This window comes from Curcuma longa, chromosome 4 (genome assembly GCF_044706935.1).
Source record: "Curcuma longa cultivar G26 ecotype Majalengka, Jawa Barat chromosome 4, ITB_CL_G26_1.1, whole genome shotgun sequence".
Lineage (NCBI taxonomy): Eukaryota > Viridiplantae > Streptophyta > Magnoliopsida > Zingiberales > Zingiberaceae > Curcuma > Curcuma longa.
The window spans coordinates 4,343,058-4,362,808 of NC_133864.1; the positions used below are offsets into that span (position 1 = coordinate 4,343,058).

General features: G+C 36.5%; 3 protein-coding genes across 3 annotated transcripts; 1 reads left to right on the forward strand and 2 right to left on the reverse strand.

Moving 5' to 3' along the window:
- Nucleotides 1–5,593: 5,593 nt before the first annotated feature.
- LOC141826851 (syntaxin-52-like) lies at nucleotides 5,594–9,832 on the reverse strand. The gene is made up of 7 exons (XM_074714167.1): nucleotides 9,748–9,832; nucleotides 7,424–7,674; nucleotides 7,017–7,118; nucleotides 6,703–6,806; nucleotides 6,532–6,632; nucleotides 6,373–6,417; nucleotides 5,594–6,138 (listed from the first exon to the last, which is right to left on the reverse strand). Exons 2-7 carry the CDS (start codon nucleotides 7,639–7,641, stop codon nucleotides 6,007–6,009), a joined length of 702 nt encoding a protein of 233 aa, XP_074570268.1. The 5' UTR covers nucleotides 7,642–7,674; nucleotides 9,748–9,832; the 3' UTR covers nucleotides 5,594–6,006.
- A 300-nt stretch (nucleotides 9,833–10,132) lies between these two features.
- On the forward strand, nucleotides 10,133–12,662 carry LOC141826040 (heat shock 70 kDa protein 4-like). Its single transcript, XM_074713294.1, has 2 exons — nucleotides 10,133–10,447; nucleotides 10,821–12,662. Exons 1-2 carry the CDS (start codon nucleotides 10,231–10,233, stop codon nucleotides 12,542–12,544), a joined length of 1,941 nt encoding a protein of 646 aa, XP_074569395.1. The 5' UTR covers nucleotides 10,133–10,230; the 3' UTR covers nucleotides 12,545–12,662.
- Nucleotides 12,663–14,428: 1,766 nt separating this feature from the next.
- Nucleotides 14,429–16,455, reverse strand: LOC141827626 (large ribosomal subunit protein eL36y-like). Its single transcript, XM_074714913.1, has 4 exons — nucleotides 16,396–16,455; nucleotides 16,156–16,275; nucleotides 15,340–15,539; nucleotides 14,429–14,665 (listed from the first exon to the last, which is right to left on the reverse strand). Exons 2-4 carry the CDS (start codon nucleotides 16,255–16,257, stop codon nucleotides 14,635–14,637), a joined length of 333 nt encoding a protein of 110 aa, XP_074571014.1. The 5' UTR covers nucleotides 16,258–16,275; nucleotides 16,396–16,455; the 3' UTR covers nucleotides 14,429–14,634.
- Between the last annotated feature and the right edge of the window lie 3,296 nt (nucleotides 16,456–19,751).

The following is a 19,751-nucleotide window of genomic DNA, read 5'->3' on the forward strand; positions in this document are numbered from 1 at the left end:
CGGCGGCAGCGAAGGCGGCGCGTTCGAGGGATCATGGGCCCCGTCAGAGGCTTCAGGAAGAGGAAGAGGGCCAACAAGCGCGCCGCGGCGACGGCGGACGCGCCTAAGGGGAGTGGCGACTGGTGGGATGACTTCTCCTGCAGGATTACAGGTTCTCGTCTTTTTCGTGATGACTTATCTCGATCTCGCTGACCTATGTTATCTTACAGCTCACTGAATTTGTAAGCCCGTTTCTTTTACTTCCGATTGATATGTGACTGCTCTTGATTGTTGATTCTTCATCGTATGGATTGCTTTGTGCATCAAAATTGTATTTTAGGTTTTAGCATCTAGTACGAGAGATTTTAAATTACAAATAAGAGTTGTGTTATTGGTGGTGTAGTTGCCTTGGTGATAATTGAAGTTGACCGCGCATCAAGCTGTTTGAGGACGTAACTAGTCAAAGCGCATTGGGGATGAATTGGTACCTTTAATTCTTTATTAATTGATCGAAGGGGAATTGTTTAGAGTTTCTCACCAGTTCACTTTGAGGATTTGTCATTTTATCTAGATAATTCCTGCTGGAGATAGCTGATTCAATCAACCAGCTGTTAGATGCATGTTTTATATCTTGAATCTAAGAGTGAATGCTCTATTAACTGTGACTTCAACTATTTAAATCCAGCACATGAAATGATTTAGGATGGATATTGTTTAGGATTAAATTTGATTTATCCACGATTTATTCCCAAAGTTTGAGTTTCTTGAAGAATAGCTGTATTCTTATGCAGTTGGTTCATGATTATAGAAAATCATCAAGATGTCATAAAAGAGAAGCTTGCATTTGATCCAGTCTAAAGTGTAATCTCGCCTACAGCAAGGAACTTCATTATCTAACATTAGTTCAAATTACTTTAAGGTGAATCTATACACTTTGAAATAGTGAGTATAAATAGTAGGATACTAAAAACTAAATAGAAAAGAAGATTGTGAAAAAAAATGTTCTTGCAACAATCACAGATAAAAAAGAATCAAATTTTGTGTTTCACAAAAAAATGCTTAGTGAGAATCTGCATTGTAACCAACTTATTTTGAACGCACTATCTTTTTTATGTTTTCCATCTAGAACAGGTTCATAGTTTCTTTCAATATTTTAAATTTTTTGGTGTTCTAGAGAAGATATCTTTCATCTGTGTCGTTGCTTCCACTCACTTTTGGAAGGATATTCTATGGTACTCAACTGAGACATCAAACTCATGCTTATAAGCATTAATGAGCTTACAAAGAATTAGACTTATCTATATTAACTACAAACTTTTTGCTGTTATTTTTTACCATCTTCTATGTCTCAATATTACAGGCCCATAGGCTTTGAGATTGCATTTGGATTTATCTCTAAACTTTACAAGTTTAATATATGAGCAATATGTGACTAGACAAATTAGATTTTGTCAGAGATTCAGGGCCTTGGGTCATACAATTATTAAGGTTGACAGTTTATTTTAGGTCATGTCTCTTCTAAATCAATTCATAAGTTATATATACTGACCATATAATGGATTGTATGGCGAACAAAAACCTTAACAGAAGAGAAGATGACTAGGAATGTTAGTTAGGATACCAGAGCATGCCACATAATCTCTTGCATTTCTTTGCTTGTTTTTTTCTCTATGCTCCATCTTTTCTGCTTCAACGTTAACCATTGTACCTAGGATAAACAATGATTTATCAGACAAACTCCTCGATGGTGTGTGCTTAACGAGTAGAATAGTGATGAATGTGTTGGTGCTATCAAGCTCTTATTATTCTGTATTATTCCTCTTAGATGGTCAACTCTTGTCTTCCATAGAGAACTTCTCACTTCTACAGACATGAATAGTTTTAAGTGGATGTTTTTTCGGCATGCTCATATTTGGTACAAGATTACTTATGAGGAAGCCCTCAGTTTTTTTATTCAAGGATCATTGACAGAATCTGCGGAGGCTGAGATTGATACAGAGAATATCTTTAAACTAATCAACAATTAGCGAGGTCTTCATTCTTTTTTTACCTCTTCGTTCATATCACCTTGTGACATTAAGTGGAAATTCTTCTTGTATAAATCCTTTTCGATAGGACCTAATCTTTGCGAACTAGTTACTTCATTACATATTTGTGTTCTTTCATTATGATTATCAAGCTGGTCTAAAGTTTGTCAGAGATGGTACTTCAACTCAAACTTTAACATTTCTATGCTGACTAATTTGTTTGGTAAAAGACCAACAAATATTAAATCTAATTGTTGTGCATAATATACAAGTACACTAATTATCATTCAAAGACCATCACTTTGATCTATTTGTCAAATTCACGAAGGCTGAATTTTACCAACATACATTGATACTTTTTAATTTGAAGTTTCCATAATCTTTTATCCAACGGAAATGATCTCTACAGCAGCCCTCTTTGTTGAGGTCAACTATTCGGAAACCTAGTGCTTGAATACAGTACCTAACAGTCTCAAGCCTCTAAACGAACAGTGTCAAAACTCTGAGTAAACATCCAAAGGCTGAATTTTTTTGAAAATTAGATGGTTTAATGGCTTGCTCTGCACAGTCTTCGTTGGCTAATTCAGTTTCTAGTCAACGACCAACTATTTCTGAATTTTTGTGAGATACTAATCACTGAAGATCTTGTACAGAGAGTAGTTATGTCCAAGTCATACATTGAATTTCTAATTATTTTGTAGAAAAGTTTACATTTTTTTCATGCATAGAATGACCCTTGTCTTAACTTCCAGGGCACTTGTCTTCCAAAGAACCAAGAAAATTTGAATCAATTTTTAAGATTTCAAGGAAGACCTTCCACTACATATGTTCAATAGTCAGGGATGAGTTGATGGCAAAAACATCACACTTTGTATTTACAGATGGCAAACTCTTGTCTATCGAGGATCAAGTGGCTGTTGCTTTGCGAAGATTAGGCTCTGGTGAATCGCTATTGAATATTGGAGTGTCATTTGGGTTGAACCATTCAACTGTTGCTCAGGTTACTTGGCGGTTCGTGGAGGCTATGGAGGAGAGAGGCATTCACCACCTACGATGGCCGGCCTCTCATGAGATAGAAACTATCAAATCCAAGTTTGAGAAACTCAATGGTCTGCCAAACTGTTTCGGTGTCATTGATATCACCCATATCATGATGTGCCTTGCTTCCTTGGACACAACAAGCAAAACATGGCTTGATTACGAGAAGAACCACAGTATGGTATTGCAGGCCGTTGTGGACCCAGGGATGAAGTTCCGAGACATAGTCACGGGTTGGCCGGGTAGCATGAGTGAGTTGCCGGTTTTGCACAGCTCAGGCTTCTTCCAAATGTGCGAGAAAGGTACGAGGTTGAATGGAGAAAAAGTGAAGCTTCCTGGAGGTTCAGAAGTGCAAGAATATGTCGTTGGAGATGCCGGCTTCCCCCTTCTTCCATGGCTTCTCACCCCCTATCAAGGGAAGGATCTTTCACACACTCAAGTAGAGTTCAACAGAAGACTTTCTGCAACCGGCATTGTGGCACAGAGAGCATTCGCAAGACTGAAAGATAAGTGGAGGATCATTCACGGGGAGATGTGGAGGCCAGACAAGCACAGACTGCCGAGAATAATCCTTGTTTGCTGCTTGCTGCACAACATTGTCATAGACATGGAAGATGAAGCGATAGACGAGATACCATTGTCGCATGAACACGATGCGAGTTACAGCCAACGATTCTGCGACGTAGTGGACGATAATGGAACTGCTTTGCGAGACAAGTTGTCTGAGTATCTCTCTGGTGAATTGCCACCATGAACTGACCATTCAACTTGCTTCTTTCTTGTTCTACATCAGTAGATGTTTGTTTGTTTGTTTGTAGTGCATCTGCATTGATAGGCTCTTCCAATAAATACATATGGAATCACTCAGTGTTCATTCAATTGTGGAATTACCTCTACAAAATTTGTGACAATTCATGAAAATGTTGCTTCCATACTTACTAAACTGCACATCTAGCTTTGCATGATCAATATTTGATGTGGGTATTGATCACGGTACCACGGTCCGTAACTCAGTCAACACATCCCTCTCCGTGACTTAGTCAATGTAACCCTCAATTTGTCCAAATCAGGATAGAACTCGGGTCGATAAGAGCCGACCCGATAGAAGTTGTTCTTAAAAAAAATGTCCTGACTCACATATGGACAAATTCGATCGTGGACATCTCGAGGAGTTGGTCCATCTTCTAATTTCGGACCGGATCAATATTATTACTGAATTTTATGTATGAACTTAAGAAACAAATCAATGACTTAAATGATCAACTCTCTACCCTAACAGTCCTACCTTAGTGACTAATTTTCAACTTTTGCTTTTGCAGAGTAGCAGCATTGGTCCATGTATCTTAGTACAAACATCTATAAGGAGGGAATTAGACAACATTGGAGACTTTATGTTTTTTTTATCACTTTTAGTTTCATGTAATGTAGATTGAAATATTTTCAATGAAATCTTATCTTATATTGGGGTGAATCATGAAATACCCATTTTCCACATTTTCTTGTGTATTTTGTTTATGATGGAGAGAAGATGGTTTCTAAATGATAGACATAGATTTTATTGTTTCATTCCTATTGTTCTCCCATATGAGCAACACCCCTATGATATTCTAGTATGTGTGCCCCTAGAAATGATTTGTATAACATAGATTTATTTTATTTATTATCCTATTGGTTGTCTATCTTTGTTTAAGTTTTGTCTGATTAATCTCAGAGGTAAACGATCGAGTAAATCCGAAATACAACTTATATATATTATTTTACAGATCAACCTCTAAAAGATTCATACGGGTTGCTTTTGCAACAATACAATGTTGTGCCTTTGTAAGTGCAAATGTATATGTTATTTGCTTGTGAATCAGGTTCCTCGTATTTAATTCTTAAAATTTAAAATTTTAAAAATCATAAAATTTTGAGAGAAAAAAAAACTTGAGAAGAATTTTATAGAGAAATTATAAATTTTATTATTCCTTTTAAAAGTATTTTAATTTCATTAATTTAATGTTCAAGTATTTAAATTCAAATTCAGCCACACTAAACTAAACAAAGTGATTGTATTGAAAACACATTATCCCAAGGCATGGCCTAAGACATTGAATTGACTACTACAGAGTAAATATTACTATAATAAATAACGATCAAATCTCGATAAAATCGAAAAAAATATTCTTATATAATTAGACCGCTAAGGTGGCAAATTCCATCTTTTACTATAATTATATTAAAAGCACATCCAAGTCTTTTCCATTGCCTTGTTAAGTTCATTCAAAAATTAGATTTACATCGTCATATATAATCATAAAATCAACCGTGTGAGATCGCTGAGATGATGAGTTATACCTTTTATTACAATTATATTGAAAACACATCCAAGTCTTTTCCATTGCCTGTTAAGTTCATCCAAAAACTAGATAGAAATGTTGGTAGAAATGGCTAATAAATACTATTTTGCAATGGGAAAAAAAGGTGGATTTCTCTACATTGCCTTTGAGTGACACAAGAAGACATCACAAACTAGGAAACAAGGGGATGTGCTCAATAATAACAAGAAGTAAAGTATTCACAACAAGCTCAATCATTCATTATAGAAGAAAGGGGAGATTCAGCAATACAATTTCAATCCAAACATTTAAGTTCCACACTCAAAAGCACACATCCTATAGCCCAATTAAGGCACTAAATCTGCTCTGAATCCTAAAGCGGTGACTCAAATTTCATTTTTGTGTTGAATAAAAGCAAAATTCACCCAACAATATCCTCACTTTTCACTAGTGCAAGCTCGACAAGTAATACGCGAGAATGATTAGCTTACTATAATATGACATTGCACAAAAGGTACCCAATATTATCCTCACTTTCTCTGGTACCAAGTGCAACTCAACAAATAAAGCCTCGGAAGCAAACACTAGCAGGAACTTAACACACTTGAAGATGGCATTGTAACATTCTTGACACCCCCCACCTACTACAAGTACTTGATGAGAGCCCAAACCACAACAATCAGAGCTACAATTGCAATGATGGATAAGAGCAGACACATGCACGAACAACCTCCTTTTGTGCGCTTGTTGAGGATTGCTAGTCTCTTTTGAACTCTCTGCGTGAAACCGGCAAATAGTCAAATAACACTGGTTCACAAGTTTTCCACATCAAATACAATAATAAAAAATATTATAAAAATGATTAGATTCTAAGATAAGCAGTTAAGTATAACAATATCCACAAAGCATGGTCTTTTCAGCACCATTTTACCTTTGTAGTGTATATATCAGCTGCCAAAATTCAAAAGGACCATGAGGTTGTAATTTTAAACAGAGAAAGCTAATATTACCTGTAGCCTTGAGTCTGTTACTTCAACTCGCTGGTCCACATCATCCTGCATCATTACGAAAATGTTCAGTTATCAATGGATTGCCTTAAAGCTTGAAAGTTGTTGCTGAATCATTCTGCATTAGAGAGAAATATACTACTCAGTCATGACATTACATACAATTAATCTTGTGTGCAGATCCAATTCCTCGTTAACCGCTAATGCAATGTGTTTTGTGCTTAACACAGTCTCCTCCAACTTTTCAAGGCCCTCATCTTGCTCTATGAAATCAGATAAATCGGTAATAATGTGCTGAATATTTGAAGATGTGAAAAAAAAAGAAGATTATACCTCTCATAATCTGTCTCTGTAAACCAACAATACCCTGATTATCCAATTCAGCAGTTCTTGTTGCTACATCAACTGGCTTTTTACTATCTCCAAGCAAGTCCTCCCTATCTTTGATAAATGGTTAGTCCAATGTCTAATTGAGTAGTTGACAAAAAAAACATGACACCGGTAGTAACAATATCTCATGCATATAAACTATCTAAATGTGATCCATCAAGTTTGAATTGAAACAGAGACTTTATTGTGGTAAAATTGAAAGGTACGGGTGCAGCATTGTAAAGCCATCTGAATGTATTGCACTGTGTTAAGCAAACCTGTTTCCGAAGTTGGACATGTTTAACATGGATGCCATCTGAGTTGCTTTAGATTTTAGATTTGATAGCATCTCTCGCCGCTTATGCAACTCTTTATCCTTTCTGTGTTAAAAATCAGTTAAAATGTGTCAAAATTGATCATGCTCCAAAAAGGAATGAATGGGTAATACAAAAGGTACAACCAAAAAAATAAACCAATTCAATTTACGCTTGAACAGGATAAGCAATTCAATTTAAGATGTTGTAAAAAGGATGGTACAACATCTTGCAAACTAGAGTGTAGATAAGTGAAACAATATGAACTTGTAAAAAATATTTGAAGCATATGGATTCTATTACAAGACCAGGATGATTTCCGAAAAAACAAGCTTGAACATTTTACGCTTAAAGGAACAAGAAACACATACATTGGCTGTATGCTAGGAAGCTTTGAAAGAAGGGCCTCCAAGTTCTCCAATCTAGTCCTAAGAATTGTTATCTTCCTCCTCATTGCAGTTAATTGACGTTGGGTTTCAGGACCTGACGGAGGCAAAGAGCCCCTTTGAGAAATCATAGCATTAATTTCGTCAGAAAGCCTTGATGCTTCATTGAACTCCCTCATCCATTGATCCAAAGAAGTTGCCATTGCTAATGACAGGATCTACCAAGATAGCCTCCACTGTCAGAGAGTATATTTAATTATTAGTTTACTTGTGACTTTGTGACAGTATATAGCACAAGATTGTATAGAAGTAGTTAAGATAAGCCCCAAGAGAGAACAGATAAAATTAATGAAAACATGGCCTTGCACTATTGAAACGATGTTACATCAAGGACAGCATAGTCAACAAATTTAAGATAAGAAGAACAGGATTATTGCATAGAGATGTGCAATTATAATGATAATAACAGAAACATTGATATTATAAAGCCAACTTGAAAGAAAGTAAAAAAACAATAATGGATGGTATACAAGTAGTCAGAATGAGAACAGAAAATAGACCATAATCAAGAGGCAAAGGCTCTAAATCCAAAAAGCATTGCCCAAATTTCCAAAAAACAGCTATTGCATAGCACTTCTAGATAAATGCTGAATTTTCTTGAGTACAATCCTTTAACCACCGAAATATTAGTCTCACTCCCCTCTTTGAGGCAATCACGTTCATCCCAACTATTTGGAGTCACACATGAATCTTAGTTTTACACTTTTACTCAAATTATATCAATTCTATTACATTGACTAACATTTGCTTTTACCTTCCCATGCCCTTATTCTCTCTACTAGATTCAACTTTTAAAATTATGAAATTTATTGATCATCTTTGAATAAGTAAATATCATCTCAACTTGTTTTCTCTTATTTTATCATCTATTGGAGCTATACTTAATTGATATCGGATAATAATATTTTTTTTTATATCATCACGCAAGGAACTATAAACTTCACTCTGTTTCAACCAACCATTCTTTATCCTATTAATGATATTTCATCAATATCCCTTCTTATTAAATAAAAGATCCAATAGCTAAATGTCCTACTCACAAGAATGTTATGTCCATCTAACTATTCAGACGATTCTTTTCTAATAAAATAATTACAGTTTACATATTCATTCTTGGATCTACTTATTCTAATGAAGAAAAATCATTCCATCTTAACTATTGATACAATTCTTTGCATTTTATACATTCCACCTTCCCAATTCCAACGATCTGAGGTACTCGATTGATCTGATAAAAATTTATCTTTTTGAATCACAACCAATCGAACTCTATGTTGGCAATTCTTGTTATGCTCTCCTACAGACAAGCTTACTCCAAGTCCCTACTAATATTAAAGAGAATCAGAAATTTGATTGAAACAAATTCGATGTGGCAGAGTTTCAAACAAGAGAAATAGAAAGAGGAACTATGGAAAACAATTTAAACAAGAGAAATACAAAGTGGCACAATGGAAAACCACTGCCAATTCATAATTCCAACGATAATAACGCTTAGGAAAAATCTTAACCGAAGTAATTGATCTGATGCAACAAATTTAGGAGAGAAAAATCATTCTCCAGGAAAATCATTCCATCTTAACTATTGATACAATTATTTGCATTGTATACAATATCCCAGATCAATTATTGATCATCGAACAAACTTACTCCAAATCCCTACTAATATTAAAAAAAAGAGTGAAACAAAAGCAATCAAGAGAAATAGAAAGAGGAACTATGGAAAACAATTTAAACAAGAGAAATACAAAGAAGAAATTTCAAACCTTTTAGCTGATGCAACGGGAGGAGAAGATAATTCACAAAAACGACTCGAAGAAAAAAAGAGTGACAAAAGCAATCAGAGAAGCAATTTCAAACCTTTTAACTGGGGAGGAGAATTCCCTCTCTCTCCCAAATTTCCCAAATACCTAGAATCACGAACCATCAGTATAACCAATTAAAGACCCCTCTTTTCCACTATATCCCCACTTTCTACCCCACCCAAACCCTAACCCTAACAAGACGACTGCGTCCACCTCAAATATCCCATAAACCGACCAAAATCCCTTCTAAACCATCTACCCGATCCCGCACCACAACATTATCCATCGATCCATGTAAATCCAAACATAACCATAATTGAATATATCACCGCCCAATTGTCCGGGAGACGCAGGCGATAACGATAACAAGGTCAACCCCTGCGTTGCCCGATCCAACAACGCCATCGGTTAAACTAGATACGATTGTGAAGGAGATAATAAGCGTACCCGAAGTGAAGATCGAAACGAAGGTGAGATGGAGGCTACGAGAGGCGACGGCGGAGCTCCGCCGTTACAGAACGGCGACGAGAAGAAATGTTCAAATAATTATATTTATTATTATTTATAAAAAAACATATCAACTTAGTTGGGCTGGGCCGGCGAATCCGTAAGGCCCAATTAGGAATCAATAGCCCACGTGTTATTAACATTGAATTTGAATGATGACTGGATAGTTCTCGAAGCAGCAAGAGGCGCCCAGACGTATCATCCATCGCCGTCCAATATCAATCAAATGAATCCAACGGCCACGAACGACCAAGGGAAGCTTCCAGAATTCCCACCCGAAGGCAATATATTGAACACGGCCTTCCTCCCTCTTCCACAACTCGTAGCGTTTTGTTTCAGCGATCGAAATTCGCGAGAAGAACAAAGCAATCGATCTCTTTTTCTTCCTCCTCTTTTTCGGAATCTCTTCTATTCTCGGAGGCAATGGCTGGCGGCAAGGTTGAGGGTCCGGCGATCGGGATCGATCTGGGAACCACCTACTCGTGCGTCGGAGTGTGGCAGCACGACCGGGTGGAGATCATCGCCAATGACCAGGGCAATCGCACCACCCCTTCCTACGTCGCGTTCACCGACACCGAGCGGCTCATCGGCGACGCCGCCAAGAACCAGGTCGCCATGAACCCTACCAACACGGTGTTCGGTAAGTGGAAGATTCTCCTTTCTATTTGTTTCTCGAGATTCTTTTTCCATATTATGATGGATGTGCTGTTTTGATTTGTGTTTCACCTCTCAGCTTTGCTAGAACCGTTGTCAGAGTGTCATCTTTTGTGTGTGTTCGATTTGTTCTCAATTACGATGGTTTTGTTTTATCGGTGTCCAGAATTGAGTTCTCTGTTGCCGCTAGCAACTTTCTATTGGCGAATTTTTGTTAGAGTTAAAGATACATTTCGCTCCGTCTTTAGAATTGTAATTATATTTTTCTGATTTGTTTTGCACCCAAGTTACTTTGTGAATCGCTGATTTGAAATCGTAGAAAAGTAAAGATTCTGATTCAAATTTCTATGTTTCGTCAGATGCCAAACGTTTGATTGGGAGGCGTTACAGTGATCCTTCCGTTCAAGGCGACATCAAGCTATGGCCTTTCAAAGTGATTGCTGGCCCCGGCGACAAGCCCATGATCGTCGTCCAGTACAAAGGCGAGGAGAAGCAGTTCTCCGCCGAGGAGATCTCCTCCATGGTGCTCACAAAGATGAAGGAGATCGCCGAAGCGTATCTCGGAACCACTGTGAAGAACGCCGTGGTCACGGTCCCTGCCTACTTCAACGACTCGCAGCGGCAGGCCACCAAGGACGCCGGCGTCATTGCCGGCCTCAATGTACTGCGAATCATCAACGAGCCCACGGCAGCAGCCATAGCCTACGGCCTCGACAAGAAGGGGAGCAGCTCCGGCGAGAAGACCGTGCTGATCTTTGATCTCGGAGGCGGGACCTTCGATGTTTCTCTTCTCACCATCGAAGAGGGCATCTTCGAGGTGAAGGCGACAGCCGGCGACACGCACCTCGGCGGTGAGGACTTCGATAATAGGATGGTGAACCATTTCGTGCAGGAGTTCAAAAGGAAGCACAAGAAGGATATCAGCGGCAACCCTAGAGCTCTTCGACGGCTCAGAACAGCTTGCGAGAGGGCGAAGCGAACTCTCTCCTCAACCGCCCAAACCACGATCGAGATCGACTCTCTGTTCGAGGGCATCGACTTCTACTCCACCATCACCCGAGCTCGATTCGAGGAGCTCAACATGGACCTCTTCAGGAAATGCATGGAGCCGGTGGAGAAATGCCTGAGGGACGCAAAGATGGATAAGAGCAGCGTCGACGACGTGGTGCTCGTCGGTGGATCGACGAGGATCCCGAAAGTCCAGCAGCTGCTCCAAGACTTCTTCAACGGCAAGGAGCTTTGCAAGAGCATCAACCCGGACGAGGCCGTAGCCTACGGCGCCGCTGTCCAAGCTGCCATCCTGAGCGGCGAGGGAAACGAGAAGGTGCAAGATCTGCTGCTCCTCGACGTCACGCCTCTGTCGCTCGGGCTGGAGACCGCCGGCGGCGTTATGACGGTCTTGATTCCGAGAAACACGACGATCCCCACCAAAAAGGAGCAAGTTTTCTCCACCTACTCCGACAATCAGCCCGGCGTCCTGATCCAGGTCTACGAGGGCGAGCGAGCTCGGACCAAGGACAACAACCTCCTCGGTAAGTTCGAGCTCTCCGGCATTCCTCCGGCCGCCAGAGGCGTCCCTCAGATCAACGTCTGCTTCGACATCGACGCCAACGGCATCCTCAACGTCTCGGCCGAGGACAAGACCACCGGGAAGAAGAACAAGATCACCATCACCAACGACAAGGGCAGGCTCAGCAAGGCAGAGATCGAGAAGATGGTTGAGGAGGCCGAGAAGTACAAGGCCGAGGACGAGGATCACAAGAAGAAGGTTGAGGCCAAGAACGCCCTCGAGAACTACGCATACAACATGAGGAACACAATCAAGGACGAGAAGATCGCCGGCAAGCTGCCCCCGGCGGACAAGAAGACTATCGAAGACGCGGTAGAGAAGGCCATCGGATGGTTGGACGGGAATCAGCTGGCGGAGGCGGAGGAGTTCGAGGACAAGATGAAGGAACTGGAAGGTATCTGCAACCCCATCATAGCCAAGATGTATCAGGGAGGAGCAGCTGCTGGCATGGATGAAGATGCTCCGGCCTCGGCTGGTGCCGGAACAGGGCCGAAGATTGAGGAAGTCGATTAATTCACTGAGGTGCATGCTTGATGTACGAGTTTATCTTTGGGTAATAAACACTAGTGCAGTCTCTTGTAAACTACACAAGTTGAGTCAATTCTAGTCCTGTTCTTTTGGAAGAGTGAAATCTGTCATTTCAGCTCGATTATATATTAATATAATAATACTTTCACTAAGAAAAATAATATTATTAATAATAACAAATTGAAACAAAAAAAGTTAAAAATTTTAAAATAATTGATCAAAAGAAAATTTTTTTCTTCTTATGTCTCATTTTATTATTTTCTCATGTATAATTATTTAAAATTCTTCGATTAATTGATAAACTAGAATAGGATAAAATTATACTGTAATGCTATATCCTATTGAGAGATAAATCTCTCTTTAAAAATATTAAATCTCTCTTTAAAAATATTAAACCCGTTCGACGATATAGAAATAAAGGAGATCTTTAGAGTTTTGCCCATTAAATTCATTAAAATAAGGATATGATGTGATATCTAATTGAGAGATAAATATATCTTTAAAAATTTTAAATTAAATAGATAAGTCATTAAAATACTGGCGCTTGATAGGCGAGTTTAGGAGAGAGGAATTCTTAATGCTTGATAAACGAGAATGGAAATCAAAATAATGATTTGAAATTTTTACCTTCCCCTATCGCTAAACTCATTCCCATCGCGTGCAACTTTTTTCCCCTTCGCTTCTTCTCGTTCGTGGAAGCCCCTTCGTCACCTGCTCCACCACTACCGCCGCCACCGCGATCTCCATCTCCTCCGTCAACGCCTTCATCGACGTCTCCGTCAACGCCTCCTTCACCAAGCACACTCTCCGCCTCAACAGCGGCCAGACCTTCCTCTGCTACTCCTCCGCACCGATGCGCCTCGCACAGCAAGGCAACTCACTGCTCTTCGCCCCGGGCTTCGTCGACGTTGTGCGCCTCACAACTCTCCCTGATCCCGCCTATGAGCCAATCCTCGATCGATTCAATGCCTGCTATCCGATCTCCAACGAAGCCTCCTTCGCCAGGCCCTTCTCTATGGAGTACAGGTGGAAGAAAAAGGGATGGAGCAACCTGCTTCTCCTCGCCCATCCCCTCCACCTCCACCTCCTCTCCTCCCACGACTGTCGCATCACCGTGCTCGACGACTTCAAGTACAACAGCATCAACGGCGAACTCGTTGAACTGATTCTCATTCCATAATTTAAACCAAACCAAACAACATTAATGGAAATAATACTCATTCCAATATCTATACTAAGCATCAAAAATCCGATAATCATTCTCATTGTCATTAACCCCTCAATGAAAATAATACTCATTCTCATTACCAAATGTATACCAAACGTCCCCTTCAATGAATCATCCTTTGCCTTAACGTCTGTTACAGGCCTAAGACCATGATCTGATGATAAGAAACAAAATATTTTCCCCAAAATTCAAAATCCATTCAGCGTATACATACAACGACACATACATGCAACCAACAACTGAAAATGCTGAAGTACCGTATCAAAAGCCATCTCACTTTATAAATTTATTTAATAACTAGAATATGAAACTGAACCATCAATTCTGAAATTAATGTATAGACTGGATACGTGGTGAAGTATAAAAAAAAACATCTTAAAAGCCAACAAGAGCTTTACCGTGAAAGAGAGGCCAAATGATCTTAATATGAACCAAGAACGAGAATATTTGGTTAATAAGGTATTAAATGATTACAAAAAATTCTTTAAAAATAAAAAACAACAATGTACTATTTTCTATCAACAAACACTTGGATGATGAAAGTTTATGCCTAGGTTATGTACTATGCACCTCAAAGTTCAGATACAAATAAAATTCTCTAAAGATAACATTAAGTTTTAAATGATTAACCATAATTAAGCATGGTAATACTTCGGATCCAGCTTTGCCAGGCTAAAAATTACAAAAGTTCTCAAACCACAGGATAAAAGAACAGTTCAAAGAGAGATGAAGCAGATCAGTTGCTGAAAATAATAGCTAGCACGAGTCAAAAAGTACTTTTGCATACAACTGAATTAACCCCAGCAATGTATGATTAAGATTGAAGCTACGGATCCCGCAGACAGCCTCATTTCTTCTTATCACTCACCCCAGCAGACCTAAATACACAAAGAGTTAGTGATTGAATATCTTTGCAGTTGAAATTTTTCAATACAAAATCTTAGCATGTATCGACAACAGTACAGCAACACCTTTGAGAATTACTCATGGGTTTAGAAGAGTTAAAAATTAGCTAAGAAAAACATCAAATTAAGGGATGCCAACGTTATATAAGCTAGGTTTTATCTCTTTTGTGTGTTTGGGCAAGTTGAAGAAACATTCAAGCATAGATTTTATTAGGATTGATATTACCACTGATTCTTTTGGTAACTTTGAAACTAACAAGTGGTCTTATAGCAGCCTTCAACTTGATATCAAAGGCACTTGTGATTAGTACAAGGGTAACCAAACACTTGTCTTTTTGTTGATGTTTAGCATCAGTGTGTTTAGTCAAAGATTCAATTTCTCATTAAAAAACTAATCAATGATAATTCCTTAATAGCAAGGGCATGACAAACAGTGATAAATAATATCAATATATTCGATGAAACAAATCAGCTGATTGATAAAACTCACTTGCATAGAAGTAGAATGAAAAATTAAAAACTCAGAAAAACAAAATCAATTTGAATCAATTATTGGATATTGATATAATGTTGCATTTTGATTTAGATAGAAACTAATTAACTCAGACCATTCAGAAAAAAATGAGTCAAAAGATTGAGTAATAAACCTCATCTTTCGGAGAACATTAGCCATCTCCTCTCTCTTCTTTTTGGCCCTCTTGTGTGTGCCCAACTTTCGTTTGGCAACTTTAAGTGCTCGCTTGTCCTTCCCAACTTTCAAAAGCTCAGTGATTCTCTTCTCATAGGGAGCAAAGCCAGCAACTTCCCTGATCAAGCTCCTCACAAAATGCACCCTCTTGCTAGTTTTCTGGTATAAAATTTCAAAAGATACATCTTAAGCTATCCAATTCATTCAAGCTACAAAGAACTAAGTTGTGTGCTTATGAATTTCCAGTGTGAATCAGAAATTTGCCAAAAGTGAGAATGGCATTGGCCGCTAATTGGAAATAATAACCAAATACATTGCAAAACCCGATCTTTACAGAATATAGAAACGCATAAAACAGCATAGACACTCAATCAAATTACCTAGGTTCCAGAATCATACATTCATCATATTCCATCGTATGAACATGGGCATGAAATCAAGGGATTAAAGGAACAACAACAACACAAAAGCTAGGCACAGTGATAAATATGCATTGCAACGGTTTAAAGATGTGATAATTACAAACACATCTAAAGGATTCTCAGCTAGAACTATTCATACAACAACGCCGTGGCTGTGGAACCGAGATTGGAAATCGATAATCACAGATGGTTGCAAGAAGTGCTTATATGCAAACAAGCTATAGATTAAACGGTAATACGCGAGCTTTGAAACTGCAAGTTAATGCAACTACAATACCAAGCATAAAACAATGAGATTGTAGGCAATCATCAGCAGATTAGAACATCACTTCCAACGAGTTCGAGATTCATACCCCTTTTCTGCTCGAAGGCCGAGGAGGCAACTCCCTTCTGGTCACGATGTGCCCCTTGTTCAGCCCAACGAAGAGCCCGCTCTTCGGCTGAGGAGGGGCCATCTCTTGAATTCTCGATTCCTATTAATCAAACAGAAAAAAAAAAACCAAAAACAGATCCAATTAACGGTTAAAATATCACATTTGCAGCAGATTTGGAATGAGAAAAGTGAGAGTGATCATAAAGCAATGAGATCTCACTTCAAAGATCAGAAGCCCTAGCGGCGGACGATCAACCCTAAAGGCAGAGACGAAGAACGCTTAAATAGCAGGCGGTTTATTTGAAAGGACAAAAAGGGACCTTTATTTGAAACTTAATTACCAGATTGACCTGAGTCGATCAGAGCCGTTGGGTAAAATGGTATGGTGATTAACGACTAGAACTTCGAGTTAATTGAATCATTCGAGTTTAAAATGAATTAAATTTTAGAATAGTTATTTAAATTTAATTTATTTTTTTTATGAATTTGATCTTTATTCAAATTTAATTTAATTTTAGTTTATTTAAATATTATCAAATTTTTAATTTAGATATATTTAATTATTTAAAAATTTTACAATTTTAAATTTATTTGATTAATTAAAAATCTAATAATATAAATTTATTTATTATTTTTAAAAAATTATTTATTTATTATATTAATAAAAAAGTTATTAATGAATATAATTCATAAGTTATGCTCATATTAATAAATTGATTATATATATTTAAATTTATTTATTTAATTTAATATAAGTCATATTTATTTGTTTAATTGATTTATATATTAAATAATTATAAATAAATTTTTATTAAATCGAATAATAAATTTATTTACTAATATTTGATTCGTTTACATCTGGTTAATGACTCGGATAGCCCGTTTGGATTGGCATGGCTCCGAAGGATTGTGTACACGGTCACAGGCAGCGTTGAAGAAACTGGCCGTTCTGGTTGGCAGCATGTAGTGGGGACCACTTGTTCGGATGGGCCACCAGACCACTTTTGATCCAGGTCATGGCCCAGAATTTACGGTATCTGTATAATTAAATATATATGTTTTTATTTATTAAAATTATATAATAGTTATTATGCCCTTTTATATCTTTTTCGTAGCTGATGAACTCGATAGATTATTCAAATATTAAATATTCGAATCTGAACTATATACACTACAAAATATTTTTTTTTTCATAGAATAAAAAATTTAGGATATTTACTTGAATAAATAATCATTCATATTTTTAAATTTATCCGATAGATTAAGATAAATAGATTAATAGAGAGGAAGACTATTAGTTGAGCACAAGATCTGGATTAAAAAAAAATTAAGTTGAACAATATACTCGTTAAAAGTCAATAGGCTCTATTGTCAATGAAATAAGTTGAATTAAGTTTTTATATTATTTATGTATTTGATAAAGAAATCATCGAATTTAAAAATAAATTAAATTATTAAAATAAAATTTTTAATTTTGTTTGTTTTTTTTGTGTGATCTTAATTCAACTTTTACTTAAGTTTGATTTATTTATATATTATTGAATTATTAATTAAGATGGTTTGCAACTTTTATATATTTAAATTTGATTAGTAAATTTGATATTATAAATTTATTTTTTTATTTATTTTATATATTAAAATTATTTAAATAGTATTTTATTTTTAGTTTAAAAAACTTATTTTAATATTATTGTAAAATTAGGTTAGAATAAAAGCAAAAGTATTTTAATAAAATATTTTTTATTTATGATGATTAAATTAATTTAATTAAAATTATTTTTAATACACAAATATTATTCTATAAAAAATTGACGAAGTGCATGCTCTTTTAATTTGTTTATGGATAATAAAAATGAAGATGGCACTTACCCTCCTTTTGGGAGGGGGTGAAAGAAAGATAAATAAAGGAATTTTAACCTATATTTGGGATAGAATGAGTTAAAGAGGCGGAGAGGAGAGAAGATAAGTTTTCTTATAATCATGAATCGTTAATTTTTTACACTCTAATTGGGAGGGTAAGGAAGGGGAAGAGGACTCAAGGATATTTTATTATAATTTTATCTTTATTTTAAAATATTAATTTTTAAATTAATTCATTTGTTTAAGTATTTCATTTTTGCACCATCACTCCTCAGACAAAGCGCTCTATCACCATACAGTATTCAACTATTCACACTTCACGACGTCAACGCTGTCGTCACAAATCTCTTCGAGGACGAGACTCGAGAGAGCAGAGACAGATAACCCTAATATTTTTCTTCTTCTCCTCCTCCAAGGGTATAAAGACTTATCCAGAAAGCATGCATAGTATATTTTAGAACTTTCCATATTCTAACTTTTACATGCAATGCTGATATAATTTTAAAATTTTTTATCCGTTCACCTCTAGATGTGTTATCATTTTTAAGAAGTGAAAGTATTTTTATAAACTTTATATATTTAATTTTTATTCTATTTCCATTTTCATATGTTATGTTGATAAATATATTCCATCCTTTCAAATATTTTTTTTTTTTTAATTTTCTCTTTCCTTCCCTCCCTCACTTCCCCTTCTATTGATAAATATTTTTTCACCCTATCCAAACAAAGCTGAGAGTTCGTTTTCTATTTATTCGAAGGTATAGATTGAAGAAGAAAAAGAATTTAAGATGAAAAAAAATCTTGTGAAAAAGAAAAATGAATTCTTTGTGTGCTCTTCTTACTTACCTTAATTTACGAAGAAGATAAGAGAGATCAATCTATTAAATTTGTTCGAAAGAAAAATTAAATCTAAAATATTTAAATTTGCTCTATTATGATGTGTGTGTCTAAACTCTATTATTGCTTTATTTATATTATGTATAATTAAATAAAGCAATAATAGAGTTTAGACACATATTGTTGTCCCTTTAGACCTTCTCAATTTTGGAGCTAAACCACATTGCCATCGATCAGTTGGAAGATGTTTGAGGTCGTTTCCCGATAGTTGAGGTGACTGCGATCGAACGCTATTTGATAGTTAGATGGCTACATTGGTTCGATCAATTACAGTAAAATGAGACCGCTCATGCCAAGGCGTAGTCAGGACTAGGATTGGTAATCGTTGACTATATATCTAGGACTGATTGCCTGAAAAGATTTATCTTTTGTTTGTAGTTGAAACACAAGGAATAGGTGGAGTCGAAGCCCACCCTAATTTAAGGGTGGATTTGTCTTTGTCATATATTTTAGACGTTCCTCTATTATCTATCCCAAAATCTTTTAGAATGGAGATAAATTATAATATTCTCTTAAGTGAGAAAAATTAATTCTTAAAGATATAAACTCGTAGGAATTCAAATCTTACTCTATTATTATAAATATACCATTCAGTGCTAATTCGGTTAGGTCCATTAAAATTTATATATGTTCGACCAAGAAATATAAAAGAAGAGGTCGAAGTAAGAGAAAAATAAGAAAAAATGATGATAAAATTTAGGTACAAATTTTTATAATATGATAATTTTATTATAGTAGAAAGGAATTTAAATAAGTTTTATATATTCGTTTTTTTTCATCTATCGAATCGTAACTTTCTTCGTCTTAAATTTTTAATAA